At 38.1% G+C, this 24701-nt stretch overlaps 2 protein-coding genes across 9 annotated transcripts in view; one reads left to right on the top strand and one right to left on the bottom strand.

Moving 5' to 3' along the window:
* Positions 1-1900, bottom strand: part of HMBOX1 (homeobox containing 1) — a 204738-nt gene extending 202838 nt beyond the window's left edge. For 3 of the 6 annotated variants that reach the window (XM_042934962.1, XM_042934966.1, XM_042934967.1), the window contains exon 1: positions 1608-1900. The gene's annotated coding sequence lies outside the window, so the exon portion shown is untranslated. The remainder of the gene's footprint in view (positions 1-1607) is intronic. The other 3 variants (XM_042934968.1, XM_042934969.1, XM_042934970.1) reach the window with 1 other exon arrangement.
* A 249-nt stretch (positions 1901-2149) lies between these two features.
* The window catches only part of INTS9 (integrator complex subunit 9), a 102807-nt gene continuing 80255 nt past the window's right edge, over positions 2150-24701 (top strand). Inside the window, exons 1-2 of one of the 3 annotated variants that reach the window (XM_042934959.1) lie at positions 2150-2414; positions 20683-20864. In XM_042934959.1, coding sequence (XP_042790893.1) covers positions 20796-20864 — 69 coding nt within the window. In that variant the 5' untranslated portion in view covers positions 2150-2414; positions 20683-20795. Of the gene's footprint in view, positions 2415-2478; positions 2539-20682; positions 20865-24701 lie in introns of those variants that run through there. The other 2 variants (XM_042934960.1, XM_042934961.1) reach the window with 2 other exon arrangements.

Below are 24701 nucleotides of genomic sequence, written 5' to 3'. Positions count from 1 at the left end.
AAAAAAAATCAGAATTCAAATATTCCAATTCACCTAGCTCTAACAACTTAGTTGTGCAATTTTAAAATCAGTTTAATGCAAAGCACTTCAATCCTGATGTGACAATTACCTGTGGCATAAATGCAAAATAAAAACAAATGCAAGTCCTCTTCATCTAATGATGCATTTTATAGCAAAACCACAAAAAGCACAATCATATTAGCACAAACTAAATAAACAGGCACAAGAGGCATCATGTCCATCCAGGAAAAGAAATGTAGCATGCCAAGAAAGAAAGGAAGGACTGAAACAACGAAGAAGGGAAGGAAGAAGGGAAGGAAGACAGAGGTTTCTATACCTGAAGGATCCTAGAGAAATGAACTAGTCACATCATTCTATCCTATTAGATACATAAGGGTTTCTTAAAGCTTCAGGGTAAAAAGCAGCAATCACTTTACACCATTCAACTTTACACAGTATAGTATATTTCATGTCAACTGCCTTCCATCCTTCACTCACCCAATGCTTCCTCACTCTTCCATACGAGCTTTCAGACAAATCCGAAACAGAACAGGGTGGGGTAGAAGAAAAATACAAGCAGCGCTTTTCTGCTACTCCCCCCGCCCCCAAATAATTTCCAACAGTTTTTCCTACTACGAAAATAAGTCTCCCTATCTTAAGATACACAACAGTCATTCTATGTCCTTAGTAGACACACAGAGACGCATACACATGTCAGCACTCCAGACCCCCACAGCACGCCCCCGAACCTTAAGTAATGTTTATTTCATTTAACGTGAAGACGACAAGATACATCTACCTACTGTTTCGGGGTGAGGGTGGGTGGAGGACTCCTTTCAAAGTAGCCCCAATAGTGTAACCAAAACACGGTTCCGGAATAAAATATTAAGAACACTTTTCCTTTCCCACCTATCTATGGACTTAAGGATGCAAAAATCCATCTCCAAACCACCTCATTTCTAAAATTCTTCAGCCCGGAGTTTGGGGTGGAGATTTGTCCAGGGGAGGGGGCGGAGGCGGGGAGAAGCGTGAGCCGGCAATGGGACACAAACGAGTTGCTAACCCCAGCTACCCCGCACCACGTCGCCAGCCCAGAGGTCCAGAACTCGGGACCTCACGCACGCTTCTCTGCCCAGGCCCAGTTAAAAGCTATGACTCCAGCTATCTAACTTCGTATCTACAGACATTTATTCGTTACTAACACATCACACAAGTACACGTCACACAGTTTAAAACACACTTATAAACCCCAAACAAATCCACACACCTCAAATTCACCTCGCAGTTTCCCAAACTCCAAACAGGAGACCCCACCTCCAGGATTCAAACCTTCCGCCCACAGTGGAGGAAACCAGGAGAAAAGAGTTGGGGAGCAGCCGACGCCTTTCAATTATCGCCCCCCAAAAACTGCCCCACCCCACACCCTGCGTTCGGGTTACCCACTCGGAAGCCCCGTTTCCTCCCTCTTCTCAATCGGGCCGCTTAAGGGACCCATCCCCAGCCCACTCACTTTCTCCCCAAAACCCCTCAAAAAAACAAAAAAAGTGAAGAGAAAGAAGTGAGGAAAGAGACTTGAGGTAGTCCGGCTTCAAAACCGCTCGACTCACCTCAGAATCCTTGCTGAGTTCTCTCCGCCCGGCACAGCCCCCTCCCCAACGTCCCAGTACGAAAGGCTGAGGCAGGGAGGAGGGGAAAGCGGGAGGGGGAGGGGTGTCTTCCGCGTGGGGCGCCAGTCGGGAGGGGACTGGGGAGGGGTTGAGGCCCGCACAGGAAGAGGAGAAGGGGGAGGGGAGGCCCCTATCTCCCAGTCTCCCCCTGAAAACCTCCCTTGTCTCAATCACATCAGACTGACTGTCTTTGTCTGGCTGACAACCGCCATATTGATATCAACAGCCCCGCTCCCACCTGCTGCAGCCAGGCGGCCCTGGGAGTTGTAGTTCCTGCCTCCCTTGAGTAAAAGCTCGGAACTTGGCATCCAGAGGCCCCAGGGAACTACAGATCCCGGCAAGTCCCGCGCCCATCTGCCTTCCCACAGGGAGGAGGGGAAAGGGGCGGCCAGAGCCATGGGGACTACACATCCCAGAATACCATGGGTCCCAGGCCGGGCTAGGGCGCATGATATCATGCTAGGGTGCAGAGGGAGGATGAATTGGCGGCGGGGATGAATTTGAGCTGACCGAGGGAGGTGTTGGAGAGGAATGGGACGAAAAAGAAAGATGACCACAGTTCCCATGATGCACGGAGAGAGGACTACATTTCCCATCATGCCCCGGGAAGGGGGCGTAGAGAAAAAGAACTGCATGTCCCGCGATGCTCTCGGCGGGCTAGTGGCAGAGATTGAACCGGAAGACGCTTTCTGCGTTTGAGAAGTGGAGTGTCTGGTACTGAGCAACCAAAAGTCCAATATGAAACTGGTGAGTCTCCGCTCCTAGGTCAGAGGGCAAAGGTGATGCCATATCCTTTTGGACTTCGTCGTTTCCACTTTGGGAAGGGAAGTAGACAGTGGGGTGGACCAAGGAAAACTGCTGTGTTGAGGAGGTTTGAATCTTACTCCCCCCACTCTTCACCCCCAGCTACCCGGAGATCTTATCCATCCATTGGCGGGTCCCTTTGGTTAAAGACGTTCACTCTGTCGCATTTCTTCTCCTACAAACTAAAATTGGGCTTTACGAGCCAGGGTGGTTTTGTGTCTCAGCTGCCACGTGAGTGTTGTAATAGGTTAACTTCTTTCATGCTGCTTACACTTGATTAGCGTTTTTCCCACCGTTCACGTGGCTTTGGTTAGATATGAGTAGAGTAGAAAATACTGAGCAGAGGGTAATCACTTATTAAATTTTGTGTTATAGACTTTTAACTGCCCTAGGAATTCAGAGAGGGACAAAGTCAGGGTGTGATCTTGGAAGATTTAAGTCTTAAATCCTGTCACAGTGTTCTGAGAGGAAGTATTAAGGCATTCCAACCTAGGGACTGCATGAGCCAAGGTTAGACGGAACATGCCGGTATATCTGGAGAAGTCTTTGTATCACAAAACCCAAATACTTGGCATACAGAAAAGCTTCCAAGACCTTTATTTTGGGCCATTTTACTCGTATTGTGTAATCTACCTAGTTTATTCCATACCTGTATGGAATTAATAGCATAATTCGGTGTGAGATACTGTTTGTCAACCTTCTAAAATTCCTGTTCCTGCAGCCAAGTATTGTCAAGCTTTACTTTCTGTGATTTTTATACAAAAACAAAATGTTTGTTTTCCTATTTGAACATACTTTCCAAAGCATGTGTGCCCGTATGCGCGCACCCACGCACACATACTATAGACATATATACTCTGTGAAGTGTCAGTTGTTTTCTGAAAAGAAGTCACAGAAAGTATTAAAGTAGATTTAACTTCAAAACTGCTTCCATTTCAAGCTGTTTATGTAGGGAGAAGGGTACAGATCAGTAAATCTTGACTGTTAATTTGTTCCTGGGTCAGCGTGTAAAACATGTAAGAATGCAGAATTGAAGGTCACTGCCTTGCCCTAAAGAAATATGTAATTTAATGAAGAAGACAGAAAAGAGGCAAAATTATAATGCATTATGATCATGGTAAAAGAAGAGCATGTTCAGGGTTTGGGGAATTGAAAGGATAATGGGGTGGGAGAGAGGAGGGAGATAGACAAGACTCAAACTGATAGGAAAAATGAGTAGGCCTTCCATGAAGAGGGCTCGGGTTACAGGTGCAAAGAAATTGCACTTAAGTGGTTGGAACACAGACCATGTGTCCTCAATAAAGGATAAATCACATTTGGTGTGCTTACTGAGAAGGCATGCAAATGTGAAACAATTTTTTCCATAAAAACTCATTTGAGTATCGGAGAGCCAAGTTTACATAAACTTTGGTTTGCTCATAATATCCTCCTGCTTAATTTATTTACAAATGTGAAAACATGGGAAAAAAGTAACTTATTTTTTCCTTTAAGAACCAAAATATGCCTGGGGCAAAAATAAATAAAGATTAAAAAATTTTTTAATGTTTTTTAATGTAATTTTTTAATCTTTGAGAGAGACAGAGTGCGAGCAGGGAAGGGCCAGAGGAAGAGGGAGACACAGAATCCCAAGCAGGCTCTGGGCTCCAGGCTCTGAGCTGTCAGCACACAGCCGGACTCGGGGCTCTAACTCGCGAACCGCTAGATCATGACCCGAACCAAAGTCAGATGCCCAACCCACTAAGCCACCCAGGCGCCCCTAAAAAAATTTTTTTTGTTAAGAACCAAAATGTGCCTCAAAGGAAGAGAAAGTGTTCTATCTATAGTCCCTCCCGCTTTACTTTCAATCCATGTGTTACATATTAAAACTCATTTGGTGGTTAGAAGATCTTTAATGTGGAATTACTGTCAACATAGCAAAGTGGTTTCAAAACCATTGACTAAACCATTGACACTCACTAAGACTTCTTTTGTGGGTCATGCCTCCCATAAAGTTGAAATAAATCATCTGATGGCCTAAAATTTTTAACTTTGTGCACTGCTTCAGGAATAATGTGATAATAAGTCATGTTTTACATTTATATCATGAAACACAGAAATATATTTTATTGAGCACATTCATGTTTTTGAGATTATGACTTCCCAAAATACCCTCCCCATGCACAATCTGACCATATCTTGTTGATTCTCCGTCTGTTCTTGAACAAGTCTGTTTCTCTCCAGTCCCACTAATACTGCTTTTGTAGTGGCTCTTTTCACTTGACACTTGGAATTCAACAATACCTTCTAACTGATCACCCTGCATTCAATCTTTATTTTTCTTTTATCTTCTTCAAATGTTTATTTTTGAGAAAGAGAGAGACAGAGACAGAGAATCCCAAGCAGGCTCCACACTGTCAGCGCAGTGGCTGACACTCGAACCCACAAACCCTGAGATCATGACCTGAGCTGAAATCAAGAGTTGGACACTTAACCAATTGAGCCACCCACGTGCCCAGTCCCTGCATTCAATCTTAACTCCATCCAGTTTGTTCTTTACTCTGCATCCCAGAAGTTATTTTAAATTGCAGAGTTCCATGGGGAGCTTGGGTGGCTCAGTCGGTTGGGTGTCCGACTTCAGCTCAGGTCACGATCTCACGGTCCATGAGTTCGAGCCCCGCGTCGGGCTCTGGGCTGATGGCTCAGAGCCTGGAGCCTGCTTCCGATTCTGTGTCTCCCTCTCTCTCTGCCCCTCCCCCATTCATGCTCTGTGTCTCTCTGTCTCAAAAATAAATAAACGTTAAAAAAAAATTTTTTTTTTTTTTTTTAAATTGCAGAGTTCCATAAAACCCCTCAGTAGCTTCCTTTGCCCTTAGGATAAGGTCTTATAATTCTTAATTTGGCTTACTTGGTCCTGCAAAATATGACCCTGCCTACCTTTTCAGGCTTCTGTCTAGCCCTCATCTCCCTTGCTGTCCGGTTTCAATTGTATTGCACATCTTCCGGGTCCTTCAGCTCACCATTGTCTCTGGGACTTTAAATGTGTTGCATCACCTACAACACTTTTTTGCTTGCCCACTTTCTTCATATAGGTCAGGTCTTGGTTGAGCACTTCTTCAAGGATTCCTTGAATTGGGCACCCCTGTTATATCCTTCCATGGCACATGTTCTTTTTGTGGCAGTTGTTGGTTTTATGTCTGTCCTCCCTCATATATTCCCATGGCCTGACACATAGTATGATGCCACTGAATAGTTGAATAATTTCTGAAAGATTGTCAAGATCTGTGACTGTTGATAAGAAAAGATTAAGGAGTGTTTAAGCAGCAATTTGCTGTGTGCTGGGCACTTGCTGTTTGGTGTCCCACTTACTCCTTTGATCTAGGTGATAGTATTCCCATTTTACAGATAAAAAGTCTGAGCCTCAGGGAAGTGAAGTGGCTCAAAGTTACACAGATGAAAAAGTGGTAGAACCAAGATTCCTTCCTCAAGAGTCTGTTGTCTAATGAAAGCAGGGATTCCAGCACCTTTCACAATGCGTGGCATATGTTAGGTGATCTCTTGATAAAAGGAAGCCAGAGTGCATTTTAAGCTTATTTATTTTGAGAGAGCACGCGAGCAAGTGATAGGAAGAGAGAGAATCCCTGCACTAACAGCACAGAGCCTGACGTGGGGCTCGATCTTAACAGCTGTGAGATCATGACCTGAGCCAAAATCAAGAGTCTGATGCTTAACGTACTGAGCCACCCAGGTGCCCCTGAAGGCTGTTTTTAAAATTAGCTTTAAATGTGATTAAGTTAAGATCTTTGAAAAAGATTACAGGTAAAGAAATCAAAGTTAGGAAACTTCCTTGATAATATAAAGGGCTCCATATCAGATCATACCGGTGAGGTTGCGTGCTCAGGTTAGTTTTTATACTGCTCAGTTTAGCCTCTGTAATACCATTTATAGTTCTCTTAACTTTACACATCACTCTCTTGGTGGCTTTTCACACACCCAAGGGAAGACCATGGATATCATTATAAAGTAATCCTTGGATATCTCCTCCCTAGAGAGATACTAACTCAAAAGGATCTTAATGACTGTCTACAATATCATGCAGTATTCAGGTGGCTTTATTTAACTGAAAAAATTTTATTGGCACCTTCAGTTAACCAGAATCATTTTTAAAGAACTGGAAAATTGGAAGTGTATCCTCTAAATCAGGATATTTTACAGCATGTTCTGTTATTAGTATTAACTGAGCATAATTAGCTATGCCCCGATGGCCAATTCAGCAAAGGATAGAAACTGGAATTCATTACGGTCCTTAACAAGAACCTTGTGGAACAAAAAAATACTGAATACGTTGACAAATTGAGTTTGGAACATCATATCCAGGAATTTAGTCATTCAAATAGATGAAGATTAAAGTGAATGAATAAAAGAAGCAGTGTGCAAGAATGCAGCATGTGTCATACTTTTTTTTTTTTTTTTTTAACATTTATTTATTTTTGAGACGGAGAGACAGAGCATGAACGGGGGAGGGTCAGAAAGAGGGAGACACAGAATCTGAAACAGGCTCCAGGCTCTGAGCTGTCAGCACAGAGCCCGAAGCGGGGCTCGAACTCACAGACCGTGGGATTATAACCCGAGCCGAAGTCGGCCGCTTAACCGACTGAGCCACCCAGGCGCCCCTGTCATACTTTCTATAGATAGTTCCAGACATGGAGAGAATCTTCTAGTTGATTAAGTCAACAAAGATTTATTATGCAACCACAGTATACTGGCATTCAAAGTTTTAATACTTTCCATTTTAATTTTTACGTTTGACCCCAAAGATTGATGACAGGGAATTATTGGGATTTTGCTGAGGCACAAATTTGAATGTGACTTTAAGATTAGTGATAATCCTTAGTGAATGAATGAGCCTGATTACCTCAGAGTCCGTGGCTTTCTGTAGTTATTGTTGCTGTCTTGTTCAAGTTCTGAAAGGAAGGTTACTTATTTATTTTTTAAAATTTTTTAATGTTTGCTTATTTTTGAGACAGAGACAGAGCATGAACGGGGGAGGGTCAGAGAGAGAGGGAGACACAGAATCTGAAGTAGGCTTCAGGCTCTGAGCTGTCAGCACAGAGCCCGACGCGGGGCTCGAACTCACAGACCGTGAGATCATGACCTGGGCCGAAGTCAGAAGCTCAACCAACTGAGCCACCAGGCGCCCCTGAAAGGAAGGTTATTTAAATGCTTGTTATGCTATACTTTTTTAATTTGATGGAGGAAATTGTATGCTATAGTTGTATTTACAAATTAAAAAATTCAAGAAGGCCAGGAGATGTTCTTCAGTGATCTAGTCTCCTTTATACAAAGTGCTATTTCATTTGGGGGAAGGCTCAAACTTTTCACTCACCATTTCTCCTAGGAAAACAGATGGAGCAGAGAAATGGATTCATGGACTGTTCCCTGTGGAGGACAGATAAAATACCAACTGGAATTGTAGATGATCTACAAGATCTTTACTTGAAAGGGGCAAATTCTACCACAAAGTCAATGTAACAAATTATTAGGATGGGTGTGGTTAATCCTTACTTGGATCTGAGAGTGATATTTTATTTCTCCAGTTTACAGAATTGCAGAATCCTTTAGGCTTCTTAGAACTTGGGTGAAGAATAGAAAATCTCTTGCTATAAATTACCAACATTCACAATTTTACCAGTGCTTATTAATTCACCTATTTCAGATTGATTGTTAAAATGTCAACCTGATTTCACTCTTTTCTATTTCTTTTTGCTGGTTGATTAGAGTGCCCTCGTGTGTCTTTTTGATGTAATATCATTTTGAGCTTCAGAAAGGTCATGTTTTATCACCACCTTGGTATTTGGTATGATAGGTGTTTTTCCTTTCTTTCCTCAAACTGAAAAGCAATGTGTAACATAAGGCCAAGTCACATACTTTGTTCAGCAGTGCTGTGAGATAAAAACAGATATTTTACTTTCGGACATTTCAAAGTCATAATTATTACTGTGAATAAATCTTTTATACTTAATGCAAAAAAAAAAAAGTGTACCAATCATAGATTTTTTTCAGTAATGATAGTTGAAAATAATGGTTGAATTGAAATAGTTATATTGGCTCTCAATGTAAGCATGACATCATTAGTGTTGCATATAACTGCAGTAGTACATCTGTTTTGTGACTGGTTTGCTTTGAGCACTCAAATCCTGCTATCATTGTCTCTGATGATCAGTAGAGTGTACTTGGCAGACAAAGGCCAGGAGTGTAGCATGGCCTGAAAATCAGTAAAATACAGTATTCCAAATGGAAAATTTGCTCCTGGCGTGCTAAATACCAACTGAGGTCCAGGCACAAACTACCCCTCAGATCTCCATTATGATTCATTTATTCATTCAACAAATATTCCTGAACACCTTCCTCCTCTGTGCCAGGCATTGCTCAAGGTACGGGGTATATTGCAGTGAACAAAACAGATTTACTCCCTGCCTTTATGAAAGGTAATGTCTAGTGGGCTTACTGGTGCAATTCAAACAATATTACGGTGAACTTCCTGATGTGGAGATGTCATTGGGCACTGGCTCAAGCATTTTTTTAATGTAATGGCCAAACAATGCATTTAATTGTACCCAAGAACATTCCTTCTTAAAATTTTAACAATTATGGCCAACTTGCCTGCTAGTTTACCATTGTACCAGTAGCGTATGAGAATGCATTAACTCCCCCTTGCCAACAATGCCATCTGTTTCTTTACTCTTACTATGTGTCTTCCTAATGCAACTTCCTTTCATCAATCCACACGCCCTCTTGTCTCTTAGACTTCAGCCATATTTAGTAAAACGTCCTTACAGTAATGATGTATGGATGTGGGAAAATGTACTGGAAAGGGGAACACGTTTCTTCAGATAAAACAGTGGTGTCATGAAAGTCTTTAAAAGGAATTTTTTAAAGAATTTTTGGTGTTGCTTTGAAAATGCTGATGCGCATGGGTGTAGTAATTAAGATGGCAGTATTTTGGGATCAAATGGGCTGGAAAGGCAACCAGACCAGGTGTGTGTAAATGACAGATGAGATCCCCCATCATCCCCAGAAAAGGAATAACCTGTGAGATGAAGCTAGAACTTGATGTATCAGGAAGGGCTAAGAAAAAGGGCCAGAATTTTCAGAGATTAAGAAAAAAGGCAACGCTGCAAACCAAAAGGATGAAGGGAAATAAGAAACACTGTAAGAAGAAAAGAGTCAGTTTGAAAACCCCAAGACACTCAGTGATCAAGTCTAAGAACTATGTGGTGGGAACTTTACTGTGAGAAAAACAGGAAGTTTCAATTGTCCCTGATTGACCATATATCTGAAGGAAATGCCTGTAAGGTCTAAAACATTTAAATTTATTGAATGCACAACTGAATGAACTTTAGCTCTCTCAAGGATATATAATCAGATAGATGATATTCAAGAAAGTGTTTTTTTTAATAGAAGTTGCAAAACGAACACCCCTTTTGCCCTTAAGGTACAGTTTATTTTTCATCATTCATGTTTATGAAAGAGTGGGAGGAGGTGAATAATAAAAGGTCTTGCATAATCCATTCCTCAGATTTATGGCCCAAGCAGAGATTCTCTTTTCCGAAATACAATATTTTTGCATTTTTTTAAATTTCAGTGAAATAGAGGAAGGCATAATTAGATGTTCTAATTTAATAAGTCTTCCTTCCCTATGTTTTTCCAACATGTGGAAATAGGAGTAAACAAGCAGTAGTGTTAATAAGGTAGAGGAGGGGCACCTGGGTGGCTCAGTCAGTTAAGCAGCTGACTTCAGCTCTGGTCATGATCTCTCACTTTGTGGGTTTGAGCCCCGCATCAGGCTCTGTGCTGACAGCTAAGAGCCTGGAGCCTGCTTCAGATTCTGTGTCTCCCTCCCTCTCTGCCACTCCCCAACTTGCGCTCTCTCTTTCTTTCTCTCAAAAAATGAATAAACATTTACAAATTTTTTTAGTAATGTAGATATTATAACCCCTACCCTTTTTTTTTTTACATTTTTAAAGCAATTTTATTGAGGTATAATTTACATACCACAGAATTCATGCATTTAAAGGGTACTATGTAGTAACTTTTAGTAAACTTACAGAAATATGCAATAGTCGCCAAAATCCACTTTTAGAATATTTCTGTCACTCCAAAAAGATCCCTTGTGCCCATTAGCAGTCAATCCCCATTACTATCTCCAGGCTCAATCACTTATCTACTTTCTGTCTTGTAGATTTGCCCTTTCTTGTCATTTCATATAAATTGACTCCTACAGTATACAGTCTTTTGTGTCTGACTTCTTTCACTTAGCATAATGTTTTTGAGGTTCACCCATGTTGTAGCATATGTTGCTCAATAATATTCCACTATATGAGTATGCCACATTTTGTTTATCCATGAACCATTTGATAGACATTTGGATTGTTTTCACTTTGGGGCTATTATGTGTGGAGAGTTTTCATTTCTAATATCTCCATATTTTCATTTCTTTTTCTTGCATGATTGCACTGGCTAGAACCTCCAGTAAATATTGAATAGAAGCAGTGTGAGCAGACATCCCTGCCAATCTTTTCCCAGTTCCCCGTCTGAAGGGGAAGGGATTTAGTCTTTACTGGATTAGATATGAGCTTTGGTTTTTTTGTAGATCAGGTTGAGGGTGTTCCCTTCTATCCTTAGTTTATGGAGCATTTTTATCATGAATGGGTCTTGGATTTTACCAAATGCTTTTTCTTTACATGTCAAGAGGATTGTATGGTTTTTGTCCTTTATTATTATGGTGTGTTACCTTGATTGAATGTTGAATATTAAGTCAGTCTTTCATTCTAGGTATAATTCCCATTTGGTCGTGATGTATAATCCTTTAAACATATTAATGGAATTGGTTTGCTAGTATTTTCTTGAGGATTTTTGCATGTATATTCACAAAAGATATTCTGTAGTTTTCTTTCTTTTCTTTTCTTTTTTGCTTTTAATAAATGTTTATTTTTGAGAGAGTGAGCAGGGAAGGGACAGAGGATCCAAAGCGGGCTCTGTGCTGACAGCAGTGAGCCCAATGTGGGACTCAAACTCACAGTGAGATCATGACCTGAGCTGAAGTTAGGTGCTCAACTGACTGAGCCACCCAGGTGCCCCTGTTCGGTAGTTTTCTTATGAGATCTTTGGTTTTGGTATCAGAGTAATATTGTTCTCATAGAGTGAGTTAGGAAATGTTCCCTTCTCTGTATTCTAGAAGAATGCTCAAAGAAATGATATCATTTATTTAAATGTTTGATAGAATTCATCAATGAAGTCATTTGGGCTTTTCTTTATGGACAGATTTTTAATTGACTGATTCACTTTCTTTACTTGCTATATAGGTCTCCAGATTTTCTCTTTGTGTGTTACGGTTTTTAGAAATTATAGTCAAATATACACCACATAAGATTAACTGTTTTAACCATTTTTAAGCATACAGTTCAGCTGCATTAAGTACATTCACATTGTTGTGTGACCATCACCGTTGATCTCCAGACATCACTTAGCATAATATCTTCAAGGTTTGTCCATGTTGTGGCATGTGTCAGAATTTTCTTCCTTTTCAAGGCTGAATAATACTCCATCAACCGTGTATAACGCATTTTGTTTATCCATTCATCTGTGTACGCTTAGGTCATTTCTACCTTTTGGCTATTGCAAATAAAACTGTTTTGAACATGGATGTACAAATACCTCTTCAGATCTCTGTTTGAATTCTTTGGGATATATTCCCAGAAATAAAATTGCTAGATCACACGGTAATTCTCAGTTTAACTTTTTGAGGAATGAACACACTTGTTTTTCACAGCATATGCACCTGCGCCATTTTACATTCTGAGCAGCAAGACACAGGTGTTCTAATTTCTCCACATCTTCACCACTTGCCAACACTTGTCATTTTCAGTTGTTTTGATAATACCCATCCTATTGGGTGTGAACTAGTTTCTCGCTGTGACTTTGATTTACATTTCCGTAATGTTTGGTGATGTTGAGCATCTTTTTGTATTTTTTTAGATAGGTAATACACGTACATTGTTTAACTTTTAAAAAGGGTAAACTGTACAACAAGTTTAAGGGACAAAAAAAAATGAAGAGATCTCCTATCTGTGTCTTCCTCCCCACTAGCAGTCTCAGTGATCAGTTTCTTGTGTACCCTTCAGAGATATTCTGTGGACTTACATATATAAAATTTCCATCCTTTTTTAAAATTTTTTTTTACATACACGGTGAGATCCCACCCACACTGGTTTTGTGAATTCCTTTTTCTTTTTTAAGTTAGAAATGCATCTTACCTATCATTTCATATCAATATCTACCACGGCTTCATTTTATAAAACACTATATAATCATACCTAATGAGTCAGAGTCTGCATTCGATAAGATCTTGGGTCATCTGTTTTCACAATACTTTCATGCTAGGCAATAAAATATTTTCAGTGCTCCTTTCAGATACTTTAAAAATATTTCTAACAGACATTTTGTATTTTCATTGTCTAAAGGCTGTGTTTAGAATTATGGATGTTGGGCTGGAAGATACAGTTCTACTCCCTGCACCTACATCCCTCACAATGATTTTGAAATCATTCATTGTTTAGGGCATGGTTTTGTTGCTAATATAAGACATAACATGAAATTAGTGTCAACATATCTCAAAAATATATCATACTATTGCTAGAAAAAAAATCAGTTGGTAGTCTTTTATTGTTTAGATATACCATAATTTATCTGGCCAAACCTTCAGTGATGAGCATTTCATTGTTTCCAATCTTTTGCAATTAGAAATCATGTTGCAGGATGATCTCCTTTGTGAGCATCTCTAGATGTATGTAGGATACATTTCTGGGTGAAATGGGTGTTTCAAAGGGTATGTGCATTTTTTATTTCATTTTATTGCCAAAATGCCCCCATAGAGACCTATCAGATTACACTCTCCAGCAGCATAGCCCGGTGTACCACTGCAATGTAACCATCACACTGTCTTATATTTTTCTCACTGAAAAGTGAAAAAATAGTGTGTCATTAGACTTTAAAAATTTTTTTCCTCCTAGGTGTAAGATGTAGAACATACTTCTATGTGTTTACAAAAGCATCTATGTTTCTATTTCCTTCTCAACTCTTTTATCCCACTTGATCTATTAATTTTACAGTACTTAAACTATTTCATCTTTTGTAGTTTTAGAATGTATTTTAATATCTTATAGTACTTGTTCCCACTCATTGCTCTTCACTTTAGAATTTTCCAGACTGCTGTCAAACATTTATTTTTTGTATAAAATTTAGAATTTTAGATGTCATATAAAATTTAAAATTATTAGTTCCCACTAAAATATTTCTATTTTTATTGGAATCGGGTTAAATTTATAAAATGTAAGGAGAGAAGTGACTTATTTCTTTCAACATATAATTGAGTCTAAGAACAAATGTGCTTTCCTTTAAATCTTAAACATCTTTTTTTGTTGTTACTGTAATTGGAATCTTTTCCTACATAGTTTACATATAAGATGGGTATTTCTTTCTTGTATTCTCTCTACAGCCCCTTGTTGAATTGTTTTAATTTTTAGTAGTTTTTCCAACTAATTCTTACGGGTCTTCCAGGTGTATAACTTTGCAGAGAATCTTTTTTCTTTTTATTTTTTTTTTTTAATGTTTATTTCTTTTTGAGACAGAGACAGAGCATGAATGGGGAGGGTCAGAGAAAGAGGGAGACACAGAATCCAAAGCAGGCTCCAGGCTCTGAGCTGTCAGCACAGAGCCCGACACGGGACTCGTGAAATCATGACCTGAGCCAAAGTCGGATGCTTAACCGACTGAGCTGCCCAGGCGCCCCATAGCAGAGAATCTTTTTAAACTCATTGTTTTCCTGTGGTGTAATGACATTGGCTTATACTTGCAGGATAGTTTGGAACAGGAGTGGTAGTGGTAGGCCTCTCTGTTCTATTTCTGACACCAATGGATATGCTGCTTTAATTCGACATGTCACTATTAGATCAACTTTTGGCTTGAAATTTTTGTATATTTTAATTTACATGCTGTAACTAGCTACTTTCTTGCTCTAGAATTTTCTAGTCACTAAGAAAGTGAGATTCTTTCACATAGACCAACAATAAGTTATTTTTTAAGGGGAAGATCTATTTGTGTTGTAGGGTATTGTTTGTTCTAGTCAGCTAATTATATCTTGCAAGCCATTTCCAGACTTTTGAGAAAACAATGGTTTTTAGAACTTAAAGTCTTGGGTGGTGTATAGCAGATTCACAGAAGTAAAAGACTTCTGTGACCTTAAGAGAAAATTGCAGGGTTTCCTTAGAAAACAGAACAGCCAGAAATAGTTTCTCTCTCTGTACTTAAGAGACAGGCCTGATAAAGGCAAGAAATGTAAACAAATTGGTCTGTTAAAATAAACATAATTACCCCACCACCAACAACAAAAAAAATCTCTGTAGAAACAAAAGGGTTCAGAGCCCTAGGCAGGGGCTTATTTATTTTAAGCTGTGTTTGATTCAAGCTCTGTAGATCCAGTAGGAAGAAACTGTTGATGAATGGCTATGTGATAGTTAAAATTAACAGAAAAGAGAAGCAGTAACAAAAATCCTTTGTTTGGCTGTACAGTCCAACAAATGCTACTAAATGCCTATCACATACAAAACCTCCTTGATGTCATGGGACATACTAAAGATGAGTAAGAGATCGATCCTACTATCAATAACTCACTATTTAACAAACCATGGATACAGTATATTTATACAGTATACTATGTATATGTATACTGTGTACGTATGTGAGAGTGTATGTAGTTTTAGTAACAGACTTTGATAAAAGGCAGTAGTAGGGTTTGTAAGTTTAGGATTATGAAGGATGTATTGCAACCAGAAAATCAAAGTTGTCTAGAAGAGTAAAATCTGAGTTGGCCTTGAAAGGTATGCTGGCTGGCAAATATGTCAGAAGAGTTTTGTGTCACTGCCATTGGAGTCAGGGGTGAACTTTCTGAGAAACAAAAGTTGGAAAGGTAGATTGAAGCCACAGTGGTGGCTTTGAATACGAGACTTAGTGGTTTGGACAGTCACAGAGTAAGGATATTTACATATATATACACATATATATATACATATATATATGTGTGTGTGTGTGTGTATGTATATATATATATATATTTCAATGAAGTTTTGGAGCTTTAAAGTAAGAATGTTTAAACACCTAGAGTTTTTAATTTATCCCTTTGGAAATCTAGGTCAAAGGAATTGGAAGAACTATATTTTACACACTTAAGAAAAACTTCGGAATGTGAAATCAGAGAAGTATGGTTCATTGCAGTTACAGAAAATATTTTGAAAAGTGAAATATAATTAAGAAGCATTAGGAAAGATAGCAAATGCATCAAAGTAAGCACAAAGTCAGAATTACCCTACTTAGGACAAGATTTTTCTAAGTACTTTACGAGGACCTCATAAGCAATAACAGAATTCATAAATACATCAGAAGGTGAAAGGGATTTGGAGAATCAGTGGGACAAATTGATGGGCACCATAGAAGAACAATACCCAGGTAGGAAAAAAAGGAGAGAACAGAAACAGTGAATTCCTTGACATTCACCTCTATTGAGAAAAAGCTGGGCAAGGGTCCCATTCCTACAGAATTGATAAATGCATAGAATATTCTTGGTTACATCGACAGCTTGAATATAGATAAATCACTAGAAAGTGTGATGCTGTCCTTGGATTTTTTTAAATATAATTTTCGTACATTTAAACTAGCATAAATTTCAAGTGTGCTTATAGTTTGATGAATTTTTATCTAGTTATGCATTCATGTGTGTTCTCATTTATGTCTGGCCTCTTTAACTCAACACATTGTTGACCTGAAAGTTTTGGAGGATGAAATTGTTGACTTGTTGGCTAACCTATGCCCACCCCGCCTCCCCCCATGATAAAGAGCAATTTGTAGAGGACTGGCAAGCTGCCTGTGAGATTACCATCTCTTTGTAGGGTTCTTGAAGGAACCCTGAGAAATTCAGCCTGGTAAAACCTATTTCTGGGCTTGGCAAGCCACTGCAATTCAGTGGGAGACTGTCGGGCAAACACAACATGGTTTCTTTTAAAAAGAAAATCTGAATTATCAGAGTTCTGCAGAGGGACTAAATAAAACTTGGTTTTTAATTCACTCGAATTTTTAGAATGCTTTTCTGAAAATAAAAATAACTATTGTAGAATCAATACATAAATTTTTTTTTTCATAATATGATTGAAAGATACAAAGGAGGAAACAAAAATCACCTGTAATCTCACTGCTTAGAGTAATCACCGTTTAACATTTTGGCAGGTAATCTGTGGTGGATGTGTGCACTGATATCCTTCTATATCAGTAACTCTAAAGTTATAAATCTCTTAGGATTAGATTCCACTCTGAATGATAGGAAGCCTGAAATAATCATGGCTTAAATAGGGTTGATGTTTGTTTCTCTCTTACATAATGAAGTCTGAGGGTAAATAGTCCAGAGCTGATATAACAGGTCCATCATCCTTAGACACCTTATTGCCACCATCTTCAATATGTGGCTTACTCTTTGTGATCCAGTGTGACTTTTTCATCTAAGGCCATCAAGTCCTTATTTCGCGGAAGGAGGAAGAGGCAAAGAAAGACATGCACCTTCCCTTTGTTAGTTTCTCAGAGTTGCATATTCCACTTTGATCTATCTTTTTGACCAGGATTTACATTGCTAATCTAGTTGCAAGAGAGACTAGCTAGGAAATAGCCTTTATTCCAGGTGGCCATAATTCCAGCTGAGATTTGGGTTTCTCCTTTAAAAGGACAGAAGGAGATGGGGTGCCTGGGTGGCTCAGTCGGTTGAGTGTCTGACTTCGGCTCGGGTCATGATCTCGCGGTCTGTGAGTTCAAGCCCCGCGTCGGGCTCTGTGCTGACAGCTCAGAGCCTAGAGCCTGTTTCGGATTCTGTGTTTCCCTCTCTCTGACCCTCCCCCGTTCATGCTCTGTCTCTCTCTGTCTCAAAAATAAATAAACGTTAAAAAAAAAAAAAAAATTAAAAAAAAAAAAAAGACAGAAGGAGATACAGATAATGGGACAATAGTGTCACAAGCATTTCCATTTTAAATATGTATATCGCTCATTTGGAGCATTTTATAGTATTGCATTATGTGAATTTAGTCTGCTGTTGAATATTTTGGTTTCCATCCCCTATTATCCTGCACAATGCTGAAGAGAACATATTTTTATTTGCCTTTTTTTTTTTTTTTTCACCCACCTGGTTTTTGTCTTACTGTAAGTAAATTCCTTAAGTAAAATTGCAAGGTCAAGGACTACACATGCACATTTTAAATTTTGATTCATTTCTGCTTTTCAGAAGTCCTTTCATTTTCACCTACCAGGAATAATTGAGTTTCCATTTCCCCACGTCCTCATGATTAGTTTCTTTATGTGAGTGTTTGGACAAACCATTTCCTCTCTGTAGTTTTAATCTACACTTCCATTACTTGTAGGTTGATCAGCTTTTCATTTGTTTTTGGTGTTTTGTGATTTCAGTATTTTGTTGGCCTTCGTTTGCAAATTGCCTGTTTCTGATTTTGGCTCATTTTTGTCTTGGAATCTTTGTCTTTTTCTCAGTTATTAGAGTTCTTTATATATTAAGGATATCAATTCCTGGTTTTATAGTTTTTGCCAGTATATCTTTCTTTCTTTTTTTGCCTTGTTTTGTTTCTCACATAAATAAACACATCTTTTATTATTTTCTTCAGGATCATGGCTTTAGGATGACACTTAAAAGTCCTTTTCTACCCCAAGATTATATCAAATATTTCCCTAAAGTTTTAGAATCTCTCTCTAGTATTCCATACAAAGATTTTTAAAGATATACTTTATCAACTACAACAAACTGAAAATCAAAATCAAACTGCTTTCCCCAGTAAGTGTGGGTCTCCCTGTTGCCATTTTTGCAGGCTCAGTATTAATTAGTAAAAGAAGCTGCCTCTTCTATTCTCTCCCAAGGACCCAGATGGTACAGGCAAATGAAAACTTTTTTTTTTAATGTCTATTTCTTTTGAGAGAGAGAAGGAGCAGGGGAGGGGCAGAGAGATGGGGAGACAGAGAATCTCAAGCAAGCTCTGCACTGCCAGCACGGAGCCTGACACAGGGCTCAAATTCATGAACTATGAGATCAGGACCTAACCCGAAATCAAGAGTCAGAGGCTTAACTGACTGAGCTACCCAGGTGTCCCCAAAACCCTTTCCTTTACTCTGATCCCTGACATGTTAACTGGTGTGATTAGTAGGAAATTTTTTGGTTGAAAAGCCTTTTCCAGACCCCAAAACATTGCTGATTGCCTGATTTTTGTCCAGACATAAATGCATGTGAGGGACCCAGCATAAAGTGTTCAATAAATGGTAGCTGTTTTTATAAACTTCTTCACTTAATCAAAAGCAGTTTTTAAATCCATTTCTTTGAAAATCTAAAGGAATAAAAGGGGCTTGTCCCCTAATTATACCTGACACCTTCCCACTAAACAGCACAGTTTTGTCAGCATTGAAAGTCTGTTCAGTTAGGTAACACCTCTTGCCAGTTACCTACCCACGTGCCACAGGGAACTCCCTAGTGACCATGGTATCTGTGCCCTCTCCTTCACAGTTGACTTTGATGTCCACATTTGTCTGGACACTGAAGTTTGAACCAATGCATTATCTGTGGTTTGGGTTGGGGGGAGTGCACAACGTTTTTATTTTTATTTTTTTTTAATGCAATTTATTGTCAAATTGGCTAACATACAGTGTATACAGTGTGCTCTTGGTTTTGGGGATAGATTCCCATGGTTCATCGCTTACATACAACACTCAGTTCTCATCCCAACATAACGTGACTAGAATAAACTAGCTTACTCTTGAATTAATGTTAAACGAATAATGATTCTCCTTGTTGATGCTGATCTTCTTAGCCACTTACTGGTGTACCATTTTATTAACCTTTTTCCTTTTTTCTCACCCATTGTCATTGCTGTGGATTTTCAGCAACTCGTATAAATTCTATTGTCCTTAACTTGCCTCTGCTTCTAAATTATTCATCCCATAAATAATACTTGTAGTTTCCATCTCTCTCTCTCCCTTTTTAATGGTATCTTTACTTTTATCCATCATATTCATATGTTGCTTTTTACTAGCACTTTTATCACCCTTGCTACTTTTGTTCTTATAGGACATACTGGGTTAATAATGTTCATTAAACACCTGAGAAGCAATCTCAAATAAAACAAACATTATGGAACAGAAGCATCATGTAGGCCTGTCGTGTATGATCTTTAACGCAGTTTCTTTTTGGTGGTTGTGGACCACAGCTTTTGCTTTGAAGTGTAGATATATCCATAGTGTGAGAGATTAGGTTAGAGTAGTACTTATTTTTTTAATTTATTATTATCATTAACTATTTCTAACCTTATCTTTATATCCCATATTCCTTATTTCCTTTCCTCTAAATGCTGTTACCTGTTTGCTGTCAACCTTTTAAAATGTTGTCTCTAATAGAAACTTCTGTGGTAATTGCTCTGTATTCCCAAAGAGAAAAAAAAAAATGTCTTGGTTCTTCCCCCCATCCCCCCAAAAATCTGGTTGAAATCTGGTTTTAAAAAGAATTCAAGGGGCACCTGGGTGGCCAACTTCGGCTCTGGTCATGATGTCACAGTTTATGGGTTTGAGCCCTGTGTCAGGCTCTGCTGACAGCTCACAGCCTGGAGCCTGTCTCAGGTTCTGTGTCTCCCTCTCTCTCTGCCCCTCCCCCACTCGCACTCTGTCTCTCTCTCTCTCTCTCTCAAAAATAAACACCAAAAATAAAAATTTAAAAAGAACTCAAGAGTGTATATATAAGAAGTAGCTAAAGTAGAAAGTGAAAGTTGTAGTATTGTCAACCACCCTCTCCCCTGCAGTAACCACTTTTACCAGTTGGTATATGCGCTCAGTCTTTTTTAATTACATCTATATATTTACATAAATGAGGTCATATGCGTAGCTCTGTGAATTTCTTTACCATCAACTCTAATTACTTTGTAACATTTTTAAAGTTCTGGTACCAGACAGCCAATGATGTTTGCTCCCAAGCCAACTCCTGCCTATTTTCCCTCTCTCTTTAATATTGACTGCCAACATTCCCACCCTTCCTGAACTTAAGTTGGGCTGTTTTCTTTCTATGACCACTCTCCGCTGCTTTACGCATTTACTGAAGAGTCAAGTCAGAGAAGAGGATAAGCATGAAGGAGCAGCCATAAGTGTCAATTCCCCAGCTGTGTGTGTTATCTAGCCACTCTCCAACCAGAAAGTGGCTTCACTGTGTTCACCATGCATGCTGCAGATTCTCTGCTCAAATGGAAAATTATCCCTCTATCCAGCTGTGTAGTCAGCTTAACAGTGAGTATGATTGGCACATTTAACAGCTCTCCTGCAAGATAGAATCAAGATGGAAAGCGAAAGAAAGTGCAAGATTACCAAATAAAATTGAGATGTATTTATAGAAATCTCTGAGTGTTGGAGAGCCTTGCCGAAAATCCTTAGCAGAGGTAATAGTTCCAAATTAGGCAAATTTGGCTCAGCGGTAACCATTTTTAACTCAGGATGGTGTGGTACAAGGTGGAGATTCTCAATAGAGTGTGCTCTCTTTCCCTGCGGCACTAAGAATCTTATACATCTCTATTGGGGCATAGAGTATCTCCTAGTGAGCTGTAACTATCCATGGCAACAAGTGTATGTACACTCAGGGGTGTTGGTTCAAAGAAAGTTCACAAGCCCTGTTAAGAGCTAGGTTCCTCATTTTTCAAAGAGGTATTTGGACTAGATGATCTTATAAATTGTGTATTATGTTTTCAGAAAGTCAATTGTAAACAACACAGTGGTATAAACACATCTTGATGACAGGTTATATAAAAGAGTGAGGGTGCAGTCCACCCAGGGAAATGATGGAATGATGAAAAGGAACATTTTTGTGTTAAGAGAGAGGTTAGAAATAATCTAATTAAGTCTCATTCATCAGGTAAAGAAATTTGAGGCCCAGAGAATTTAGGGATTTGGACTAATAACAAATTAGAGGCAAAGTTAAAAACTAATACTTTATGCCTAGAACTAATCACAGCCCAGCAATAAAATCTGACTGATTTTTTTTTTTAAGCTAAAAATAAATTTCTACTTTGGAAAACAGTTTGGTAGTTTCTTATAAAGTTAAACATTTAACCCAGAAATGTCACTATTAAGTATTTACCCAAGAGAAATGAAATTATATGCCCCTACAAAAACCTATAATGTAAATGTCTTATAACTGCTTTATTAATACTTGGCAAAAACTGGAACAGCAACCCAAATGTCCATCAGCTTGTGAATGCATAAGCCAATTCTGGTACATCCATACATTGGAATACTTTTTAGCAATAAAAGGGAATGACCTGCTGAGAGCAACAAGAAGGATGAATCTCAAAAACATTATGCTTGTAGTATATGAAATTTCGAGTTGCTCAGCCTCCTTGCCAGCTCTGGTCAGTCTTTCACTTTGACCCTTGTAGTAAAAGTGTAGTGGTATCCTATTGTGGTTTTAATTTGTATTTCTCTAAGGACTAATATTGAGCATCTTTTCATTTGAAAAGATTTGAAGTTGTAAGGATTTTATTTTATTTTATTTTCTGCTTTCAAGTTCTTTATGAGATACGTGTTTTGCAAGTATATTCTCCCAGTCTGAGTTATCTTACATTTTCTGAAGAGTGTCTTTTGAAGAACTAAAGTTTCAAGTTTCAATTAAGTTCAATTTATAGATTTTCTGTTATGGTTCTTGTTCTGTGTCTAATCTAAAATTTTTGGCTAACATAAAGCACAAAGATTTTCCTCTGTTTTACTAGAGTCGCCCTGTCCAGTAGAGTATCCACCAGCGGTATATGGCTATTAAACACAAAGTTGCTATTATGACTAAGGAACTGAAATTTAAAATGTATTTTAATTAAACTTTAAAGGCTGATACTCGGGGCACATAGGTAGCTCAATCAGTTGAGCTCCGGCTCAGTTGGATGACTTCGGCTCAGGTCATAATATCCCGGTTCGTGGGTTCAATCCCCACATCAGGCTTTGTGCTGACAGCTCAGAGCCTGGAGCCTGCTTCAGATTCTGTGTCTCCCTCTCTCTCTACCCCTCCCCTGCACACACTCTGTCTGTCTGTGTGTCTCTCTCTCTCTCAAAAACGAATAAATGTTAAAAAAAAATTTTTAATAAAAGCTGATAATTCAATTATTGAGAAAATTTTAAGTATGTTTGAAAGAACTTGAGTATGTGGATCTACTTTTTCAACTGTAAGTTTTATGAAATCTCAATACATACTAAGTATTTCAGATGAAAATTTATCATCTGAATTGAAATATGCTGCAAGTATAATGTTAACACTAGATTTTGGAGACTTGGTACCGTAAAGTAATGTAAAAATGTCTCATTAATATTTTATATCAATTCTATGTTGAAAATTTAGATATATTGGGTTAAATGAAATATAGTACTAAAATTAATTTCACCTGTTCCTTTTACTTTCTTAATTTACCTACTAGAAAATTAAAAATTATGTATGTAGCATGTATTGTATTTATATTGCATGTACTTCCCAGAAGTTTTTATTGTTTTAGCTCTTACATTTAGTTCTATGATCCATTCCAAGTTTAAAGGCCCCTTTAACCTCAATATTTTATGATTTTTATGGAAGCTAAGAGTCCAATGAACATAAGCAAGGCTGGGAAAAAGAATTAAATTTTTTTTTTAAATCTGTAGATTTTATCATTAGGAAATATATTTTTTAATGTTAAAATGCACTAGGGTACAACTTCTCAGGGATATAGAAATGACAGTGTCAGTAGTCTTAATTAGTAGTCAGTAAGTCAGTAGTCTTAATCCCAAGCTGTCTGCCTTAGAAGTAAGCTAGCAGGGGTTAGTGGTACAACAGGAAAGCAATATTGAGGGAAAAGATGACTAGAACAAATTATAGTCACTTTTGTTTCTAAGATTCTTAAGTTTTTTTCCTATCCATATTAAATATGTTGCTCTTAATATAGTACACTATCATAGGTTTCCTACTAGTATATTAGTGGAAAGATTTAAGAGAAAGCAGTTAGAACTTGTGCTGGTTTGAGTGCAAATTCAGTCTGTTATTAATTGTGTGATCTTGGGCCTTGACAGTTAAGTTAGTATCAATAACATTTATTCAGTTGTTGGGAAAGGACTAATTAAATACTGGATAGAAAATATTTGTCAGTAATTCTTATTGTTTGTGAAGGTAATTCATACAATGAAGTTTCCAGTTGCTACTCCTTTCTGAGCTGTGGTCTAATTTTATTTTTAGAATTCCTTTCCAAGTGTCAGCATTACTGTGTATTTTTATGAATATGTATATCTTATAAATATAGCCATCATATTAATATAACATTTCTGGTAATTAAATAACGCTCAACATCACTTGAAAAACTTCTTGTAAAATTATAAAGCCTTGCCAAATCTTGTTAGGGAAGTGTTTTACTAAACTTCATAAGACTAGGAAGCATCAAGGAGTTCACTGAAGGTACTAACATAATCTCAAAATTTTAGGCTAAAAATCTGGGAGTTATCTTTATTTCTTTCCTTTCCCCCTGCCCAAGGCCATATCTTGTACCATGAGACTTTTGTCATAAGGAAAACAGCACTACAGATTTTGACAATGGTAGGAAAGGTATAATTAAATAATTCTGATGTCTGCGGAAGTTTCTGGTAACAATACAGAAAAGACACCTTAGCACTTGTTACTAATATTAAATAGTTGTAAATAGTTTGCCTTTTTTAAAAAACCAGATCTCCTTGCTCCCCTTACCCACTTTTTAAAGACATAGTTATATCTAAGGTTAAAATCACCAACCTTTGCTTTTCCTCCCTTACTACTTTCCTCAAGTTGATGTGCATCATACCTATACATGCCTTTATTAGCTTAGTATATTTAAAGTATGTATTCAATATTATTAGTATTGCCAAATTCTTGAGAGTTACACCAATTTATACTCCATTTTTACTATATTCTCTTCAGTACTTAGCATCATTAGTCCATTTGCTCGTTATCATCTTATTTTGCATTTCCCTGATTCTAGTGATTTTGAGCTTTTTATATCTACATTTATTGCCCACTCTTGTTTCCTCATTTCTATTGGGTTTTTAAATCTTTTTTTGTTGATTTATATGAATTTTTTATACTGAATAGGTTAC

The sequence above is a fragment of the Panthera leo genome, chromosome B1 (genome assembly GCF_018350215.1).
Source record: "Panthera leo isolate Ple1 chromosome B1, P.leo_Ple1_pat1.1, whole genome shotgun sequence".
In the NCBI taxonomy this organism is placed as follows: Eukaryota; Metazoa; Chordata; class Mammalia; order Carnivora; family Felidae; genus Panthera; species Panthera leo.
Note: the sequence above shows the minus strand (reverse complement) of the source record. Positions and strands in the feature narration are given on the sequence as shown.